This window comes from Moschus berezovskii, chromosome 2 (assembly GCF_049115385.1).
Source record: "Moschus berezovskii isolate FMDL1 chromosome 2, NW_MosBer_1.0, whole genome shotgun sequence".
NCBI classification, from domain to species: domain Eukaryota; kingdom Metazoa; phylum Chordata; class Mammalia; order Artiodactyla; family Moschidae; genus Moschus; species Moschus berezovskii.
The window spans coordinates 10699532-10708669 of record NC_142461.1 but is presented as its reverse complement, the minus strand read 5'-3'; the positions used below and the strand labels follow the sequence as shown (position 1 = coordinate 10708669).

The window sequence follows — 9138 nt, the reverse complement described above, 5'->3', positions numbered from 1 at the left end:
GATCCAACGAATCCATCCTAAAGGAAATCAGTCCTGAATATTCATTGGAAGGACTGATGCTGAAGCTGAGGCTCCAATACTTTGGCCACCTGACATGAAGACCCGACTCATTGGAAAAGACCCTGATGCTGGGAAAGACTGAGGGCAAGAGAAGGGGGTGACAGAGGATGAGATGGTTGGTTGGCATCACCAATTCAGTGAACATGAGTTTGAGCAAACTCCAGGAGACAGTGAAGGACAGGGAAGCCTAGTGTGCTGCAGTCTGTGGGGTCACAGAGTCAGACACAACTTAGCATCTAAACAACAAATGGGTAAATTAAGAGAATTCACACAATAAAGATGGTCATAAACAGTCTACTGTCTTAGTCTGTTTGAACTTCTGTAACAAAATAACACAGACTGGGTAGTTATTAAACAACAGAAATTTATTTTTCACATTTCTAGTGGCTAGGAAGTCCCAGATCAAGAGGCCAGCTTGGTTGCACTCTTAGTGAGGGCCCCCTTCCAGATTCATAGCAGGCAACTTCTGGCTCTGTCCTCATGTGGTAGAAGGGGTAAGGGATATCTTTGACACCTCCATTATGAGGACACTAAGCCCATTCATGAGGGCAGAACCTAAGTATCTCTCAAAGCCCCCACCTTCTAAAACTACCATCTCTAGGCATTAAGATCTCAACACATGAATTTGGCAGGGTGCGTGTGTTAGTCATTCAGTCCCGAGTCTTTGTGACACCATGAACTGTAGCCTGCCAGGCTCATCTGTCCATGGAATTCTCCAGGCAAGAATACTGGAGTGGGTAGCCATTCCCTTCCCCAGAGGATCTTACCCACCCAGGGATCAAACCCAGGTCTCCTGCATTGCAAGCAGATTCTTTACCATCTGAGCCACCAGGAAAGCCCCTGGCAAGGAGGGAGAGCAGGAATAAACATTCAGACCATAGCACCTATAAAACTACCTTTACTTAGAGGAAATACACTGTCATTGAGCCTACAGAAGAGAATGATCAGGATGTGACAATGATGTCTGAAAGGCACTTACTAATTTAGAAACCTACTAGCGCCAGGGTTTCAAACCAACACATTCCTGTCCTTGAGATGGCATACCTTTCATTCATACCGTATGAAGATTCATCCTGTATTAATTGTGAATAATGATGGTAAATATAAAAATCAAGGAACAATGGCATTGGCCAATATTCTATTAAATGGGGGCCTCGTGAGGACAGTAAGTTTGTCAGTTGTCTTCCCTGCTGTATACTTATTGCCCACCAGTACTTATAAAGCAAGCAACTGAATTGAATAAACATAATCACAGAAGAAAGAAATTAGTTTATTCTCTGATGGACATAAAACTCCCTATTGGCACTGTTAGGCTTTTAATTGCTTAAAGTCTACAAACAAGACAAACTGACTCTTCTCGGTTGAAGGGGATTATGGGATATGTCTATTGGTGAACCAGCAAGAAATAAATGAAAAAAACAAAAAACAAACAAAGCAATAATTATACTTGAGTCAATATGAATTTTTATTAACACACATTTTTCAAAGTCTGTACAAACCAAAACATTCCTGTGTTTTAAAATGTCCATTATTACAAACATACAAATAAACAAAAGGTGTTACCAAAAGTTAGCTACTCAATTTTATGGTAAAACAGTATCATGATTTTTAAAAACCAAAATTTCAAGACTGAGGTTTCTTCCTTCTCTTTTTGGAACTCATGGAAAGTTAGAAAATGTATGGATTTGCTTTATATTAAATGCCAAGACCTTAAAAAAAGATTTAGTATAAAACTAAATATGTTTTTACATTGTCACTTCAGGTAACAGAATTTCTCAAGTCTTTAAAATTAAAAAAAAAAAAAGACTGCAACTTTTTTCACAATCTTTTCCCCATAGTCAATGTAAATGCATCTGAAAAATATTATCTGACAGTTTGTCTTTACCTAAAATTTTCTCATTCAAAAAGTTACAAAACTATTTAGCACTGCCATTTCCCTTGCTTAGAAGAGAAAATTACATCCCCTACCAGAGTGATAAGCAACATGGTCCATTGTTCCTCTTATCTGAAGGAAACCACTCATTTCCACGTCTCTGTCCAATTAAGTGCATGGCTCTACTCGTGAGAATGTTCACCAATTAGAAGCTTTTGCTCCTGGGAAATGCCTAGTAAGTTAAACTTACTGCCACACTTCTGGTAGTCTGAGGTACAAATGTCATCTGCCCTTATGATTACCTCTAACTCCAGTATCGCCCCCTGCGTTAAAGGATTCCAAAGTAGCTGGTTTTACTGTTTCATGGCACACCACACATCTCTAATTTCTTTCACAAACATCACAAAGGACCTGAGAGTATGGCTAGAAATGCAAATCTATCCTCTCACATGAAAAGTAAATCCATGTGCCTACTGGGTCAAGAAGGGAAAACAGGACACAATTCAGGTTGGGGCCAAGCTGCTTTTGAGAAGCACCTGTTTTCAACACATTTCCATTAAAAGCAGGGAGTGTACAGGCAGCGGTGGGTGAGGAAGAGTGGAGAGACAGTACATACAGGGATATCATTCTCCCAGTCACACTCAAGAGTCTATACTGGAGCAGCTCATACTAACTTCCAAAATGCTCTGTAGTCCAAATTTTAACCCATTTTGAATCATCTAAAAAAAAGCTATCTGACAATGGCCCAGTATAACAACTGATATAAGAGCTTTTTTTAAAAAAAAAAAAAAAAGAGGTGGCAGTGTGAGAATTTAAAATCAGTCACATAAAACAATCAAGAAAGGGGAGGGAGAGGGAAGTGTCCAGTACAACCTGGACAACCTTTCTTTCTGCCCTTACTTAGAAAGACAGACTCTCCAAATCTTTGCTACCTCCCTTAAGTATCTTCTTACATGCTCTTCCAAGAAACCCTCCAAAAGGCACTTAACTCCATACTTATATATTGAATTGTTTCACCTTAGCAATCAGTTTTTAAGACTCCAAGGTAACAAGAAAGATCTTTCACTAAAAGCTAAAGAGTAGTACTTTTTTTTAAAAAAGAAGCATCACTTTTACAAGAAGAACAAGCTAGGCTACCATTATTCCTTTATCAAGAAAAAGTTTCTTTTTTTAAAAAATAAATAAAACTCTGGCTATACATAGTACAAAGTTCATACATAATATACCTGGAAAAAAACCCAAGAGTATACCCTGAAGCAAAAGGTTTATTGGAGAGAAAAAGTCTCTTCCATTGTACCAAGTCTTAAGGTGGCAGTTTTCAAAGTTCAGAGGGTGGCAGTGATATGTAATTAATGCCAAATTGCTTGCTCATGGGTATGGCAGGATGCAATGATGACACACACAAAAAAATCATTCTGCACATAACACTGAGCAGTGACCACCACAAAAAGGAAAAAAAAAAAGTAGCAAGAGAGAGACAGTAGTACTGAGAGAAGGGTTGGCAGGTAGAGAGGGGAGTGAGGGTGTGAGAGAGGGGGAGCTTGAAACCCCAAACATTCAAGCATGCAGTCATAACACAGCACAAACCAGGTGATTCCATTCAGCCCAACGCAGTCACACAAAGAAGGATAACTGTAATAACACAGAGATTTCTTAAGGAAGCTTGCAATTCCCAGAGAACAGCCAGGTTGCCACCCTAACCGAGGAATCCATTTGCTGTTGCCGGGAGCATTCTCGTGGTCTCTCACGGAGAGGTTATAGCTCCTGACTTCTCCGACTTCTTGCTCTTGGACAAGGCAGCTGCCTGCTTCAGGAGCTCTCGGTTTTTGGCCTTAAAAAAAAAAAGAAAATCAGTGAGCGAAGGAAGTTTTAGCAGGATAGGATGTTTTTCATGCAGATGCTAAGGGAGACAATGTAGAGGTCAGGAAGAGGTGAACACATTCTAGAGGTAGAAAACAACAGAAAAGCTCTAGGGTTTGGTGGAGAGGGAAGCAAGTATTTGCTGGAAGTTAATCAGTGTACTTGCATCTCCTGGGATCCACTATTACAAACGGATGCTCTATGCAACACAAACAAACCATGCAGTGCCTTAGTGTGCTGGATAAACAGAATTTACAATTTAGACATCTGGAATCACATCTGGTTTATCCAAAAATCAAAGAACACATTTATTAATTCCACTGCTTTTTGAGGTAAGAAGATAAAACACATCCAAGAGAAAATAATAAAAGTCATCTATAAGGTGATTTAATATGTCAATTGACATGTCAATTCTCTGAGAAAAAAAGAAATCTAAGAGAAGATCACTTAAAACACCGTCAGCTAAATACACCAGAGTTACCATATTAAATAAGCAGAGTTACCTGCAATTGTTCTGTGACTTCTTTGTGGGTTTTCTCCATCTGGTTCATTTTGGCTCTCATCTGAGATTCTTGGTATTGAAAATCAGCCTTCAACTCTGTGATCTGAGGGGAAAAAAACGCAGAGTGACCAGAAGAAATTTCTGTGCAATGAAAAATGTTTTGGTACCAGAGAGCTAAACAGTCCCCTAAATTAATGAAACCCAGGGCCCTCCTAAAGAGCCATACCTAAATCAAAGCCAGGGAACTGTGTATCCTATTTTTTTCTAGTGATTTCCTGAAAATTACAAAAAACTCTGCATTACCATGTCTGCTACTGACCACTTGCTAGGTTTTAGATATTTCATGTACTCAATATAGGCAATAATCTTTCAAATTCTCAACTCCAAGTAAATCAATGATTATAATAAATATGACTGACAGTTTGAGAGAAGCCATGAAAATAACAGCTGCTGACATTTACTGAATTTTTGCCCTATTCCAGGCAAACTGTTTGATTATATTATTTTATCCAAACCTATGATAACCCTGTGGGATAGTAACATTATTCTTCCCATTTTATAGATGGGAACATCAAAGCTTAGAAAGGATTAAATAAAGTGGTTAGCAAGTAGCAGAGTCAGAATTCAAACTCCAGGACTTCTTCTATTGACTATGCTACTCAAGGAGCACAGAGAAGAGGTGTTAAATCAGAGAAATGAGGTGTAAGTTTTGAGATACAAGTAGAAACTGGAACATGAGGTACAGAAAAGGTCATCCAAGCAAAGGGAACAGTATGGCACAGGCAGAGTGCAAGATAATTGAGAACTTATTCAGATGACTGACGCGTGTGTCAGGAGATGAGGCCACAGATAAGAAGACATGATGCGGAAGAGCCTGTGTTCTAGCCAAGGAATGTGATCTTGATCCTGAAAGTTATGGCAAACGATCTACTATTTGTTTTTGCTCCTTTTAAAACCCTAACTTTGCGGGAATTCCCTGGAGATCCAGTGGTTAGGACTCTGGTGCTTTCACTGCTGTAGGTAAGGGAATTAAGATCTTGCGACTGCAAAGCACTAGAGACGAGTATTCATTTTGTCTCTATTTTGCAAAAATCCTTTCTTTAATGTGCCATTCTGATCTAGTTCATAAAGAAAATATACTTGGGTCTGCTTTCATCTGACAGTCATGTAGCAAACTGAAAAGAATACTGGTCTCTTCCCATGAACCTCCACCTTACTGGAGAGCAGAAACACAGTACAGTAGAAATTCGAATGGGAGGGTCAGAAAGATTTGGGTTCATTCCCTTGTTCTGCCTTTCACCAGCTGTGTGATTTGGATGGGTTGTTTAATCTCTTTCGGTCCATTTCCTCATCTGAAAGATGAGGTAGGAATCAAAGAATGAACATAAAGATTTTAACATTGCAGGACGTCCTTGGTGGCCCAGCAGATGGGAATCTGCCTGCCAATGCGGGGGACACCGGTTCGATCCCTGGTCTGGGAAGATTACACATGTCACGGAGCAACTAAGCCCTTCCACAACAGCTTCTGAGCCCACGAGCCGTAACTACTGAGCTTGTGTGCTGCAACTACTGAAGCCCAGCACCTACAGACGTACTCTGCAACAAGAGAGTCCACAGAATGACAAAAAGCCCATGCATCACAACAAAGACCGAGTGCAACCAAAAATAAATTAAGTTAAAAAAATGTTTTAACATAAATGTCTTTGTCAGCACTCATCACAGCATTCCGAAAACAGTGCAAAACAACATACAGCCTCAGGGAGAAAACAGAACTAGAGGAAGGAATCCTAAGGGGAAAAATATTGAAGGCACTGTTGTCTATGAATGATGATAATAATTCCTACCTCAAAGTGATATGGGGATAAATGAGTTAATATATATAAAGCACTTAGAACAGGGATAGGCAGATAGAAGTGTGTTAGTCGCTCAGTCGTGTCCGACTCTTTACAACCCCATGGACTGTAGCCTGCCAGGCTCTTCTGTCCATGGGATTCTCCAGGCAAGAATACTGAAGTGGGTTGCCATTCCCTTCTCCAGGGGATCTTCCCAACACAGGAACCGAACCCCAGTTTCCTGCATAGCAGGCCAAAGCATCCAATAGAAGTTAACTATTATTATTAGTTATTAGAATAATAAGGCAAAAACGAGACATTCTCTAAGAATCTGAAAGTAAGAAATAATAGACATGAATCAGAAAAAGGATATAAAAAAAATTCCCCTAAAGGGGGGAATATGACTCTTAGACCAGAATAAGATTTCACTGAAGATAATAACGAGCTTAGAGAACAGGTCACTCAGGAAGGGAGTTGTCACCAACGGAAACAAAGTGATGTAGTGACTACAGGAAGGCCTACAGGAATATTGTCCAGGGACGAGGCAGCCTTGGTCTACATATTTTGTACTGCCGTTCCCTGGACACAGCCATCCCAATAATAGAGACGGAGGCATCAGGTTCCCCTAGCCTGACAGCATTAAAACTTCAATTATGTAACTACTTCCTCTTGTCCCAACTCCATGCTCACTCAGCACCCTCTGATTACAAGCTCCCCGAACAGCTTATGCTGAGAAGAGTAGCACTCTGCTGTATGCCCCCTATGAAATAAGAGGTGGACACTGTGGTTTTACACATCATCTCTGCAAGCTTAGTGAACTTCAGTCCTCCCTTACAAGTGGAAGCTTCCTCCAAACGAGAAAAGTCAACCCTCTAAACCATTTGACGGAAGGGGATTGACAATGGTAATGCCATGCCACGATCCTGGCAGACAGCAAGCTGTTCCCTAGGACATCCCAACCTTGCCACTGGGTATCTCTCTCAGAGCATCAGTGGTATGTATCCAACAAACATCCATTAAACAGTTAGCATCGTGCCCTATTCCACATATCTTACCCGCTTGCCTCATTCTGACCTGAGAAGCACTAACTAAGCAGTACCTTCTTCTCCTTCTCTAAAATCATTTGATCCTTTTGATGCAGCATCTTCTTCAGAGTGGCTACTTCCTCCTTCAGTTGGGCAATGATGACAAAGTGGTCAGTGCCTGGTGAGTCCAGAGCCAGATCTGGGGAAAAGCTGAGGGTGAAAATGGAGGGGGAAAATATCAGTTGGATGCATAAACTTTTTTCTACCTGAGGTCATATTATAGGCAACTTGACTGCAATTTCAACAGCAGGAGCAACTAGTTGAAACCCAGCCATCAAGCACAATACACGTCCGACTTGAGAGTATTTACTAAACTGCACAAGCAAGGTGGCCATCAGATAACTATACCAACCAAAGCCACAACCTGCATCATTCCCGCATCTTTGCTCACGTGCATGCTGTGCATGCGTGCTAAGTCACTTCAGTCGTGTCCAACTCTGAGACTCTATGGACTGTAGAGTGTCAAGTTCCAATCCATGGGGATTCTCCAGGCAAGAATATCGGAGCGTGTGGCCATGCCCTCCTCCAGGGGATCTTCCCAACCCAGGGATCGAACCCGTGTCTCCTATGTCTCCGGAACTGGCAGGTGGGCTCTTTACCACTAGCGCCCCCTGGAAAGCCCATCTTTGCTCACATTCAGGACTAAAATAAATGCCACCTCATAAGAGCCAAAGATGCTTTGTTTCAGGTTCATTGAAGATCCCTAGTTATTGTGGGTGAGAGTCAATTTTTTGTGACTAGATAATTTCCCTAGAATCTGGATAAATTGTAATTTCATGCGTTTTTCTTTAAAGAACCCCATAGCGATTTTGACTCTTTGTTTTCTGCTCCAAAGCCCATGCTGTGGTACAGCTGCTGAGAAGCTGCTGCTTTCCATCTCAGATACAATCTTTTTAAAAAGTGATAAAAAAAAAAAGATGAAATTAACAGGAAAGAAGCCAACTTCCCCTACTACAATTGGCCTGTGCACTGTCACTTTCAGTATGGAGAATTCTGTGATATTTAGTTAGGAAAGGAACAAACAGGTGGCAAACTGCAAAGCAACATCACCACCTGGGGCTTCAGCAGGGTGCTCCCTGTGACGGTCTCTGAGCACTACACTGTGTCAAAGTGCCAGATGAACTCTGTCCTTTCAGTCGGTCTTAACCAGGCAAGTTTCAGGAAATTTGTAAGCCCCTGAGATTGTGTATGCAATTTTATGTATACATGCAATGGGGTGGTTTCTAGGATGGGGATCCGAGGCTCTCCTTAGTCTGGTCAGAGGTGTGTTAGACCCATACAAGTTAAGAAATCACTGCCAAGAGAGTTAAATCCTACTCTTCTCTAGAGACCTACCCAAAGGAAACTCTACTTTTCACAGGGCAACCTGTAAAGTAAAACACAAACCGGTTTTCCCTAGAAAACTGCAATACTGATTCCCAACACCCTACATCAATATAGCAACTACTCCAGATCCCCCTTACTGTTGGATCTTTCCTACATCTTGAACAACATCTAATAATCATCAATTTTCTACACAGGTAGAAACTCCAAAGAACATGGTGAACTGTTGGACAAACCTCAGTTACCAAGTTAAGTGTTTCTATGGCTAGAATGGGAAGACAGTCCATTGATAAAAATATTCTGCCCTCAGTCTACATGAAGCATATGAGGATGTCAGAGGAACAATGGATCACTGATTTGCTAACTGATAAATAACCAGAATTACTGGGTAACAAAAACAACATGTAAAATAATAAAACAAGGCATGCAGGAGAAAATATTAAAAGGATCCATCACAGTCTCCACCAGTTTCCAAACTTGCCGTGGGACTGTCTTCCGTCAACCCAACAGAATCTATTTAAACCCATAACCAGAGTGACAAATGAAACAGAGTAATGGGCTAATATGCTCTACCTGCTTTTTTAACTGAAATATAATTGACAT

At 40.9% G+C, this 9138-nt stretch overlaps 1 protein-coding gene across 2 annotated transcripts in view; it reads right to left on the bottom strand.

Moving 5' to 3' along the window:
* Nucleotides 1-1501: 1501 nt before the first annotated feature.
* The window catches only part of FAM76A (family with sequence similarity 76 member A), a 29818-nt gene continuing 22181 nt past the window's right edge, over nucleotides 1502-9138 (bottom strand). For both annotated transcript variants that reach the window (XM_055397940.2, XM_055397941.2), the window contains 3 exons: nucleotides 7227-7362; nucleotides 4297-4398; nucleotides 1502-3764 (listed from right to left, as the gene is read on the bottom strand). In XM_055397940.2, the coding sequence (XP_055253915.1) occupies nucleotides 3678-3764; nucleotides 4297-4398; nucleotides 7227-7362 (325 nt within the window). In that variant the 3' untranslated portion in view covers nucleotides 1502-3677. The remainder of the gene's footprint in view (nucleotides 3765-4296; nucleotides 4399-7226; nucleotides 7363-9138) is intronic.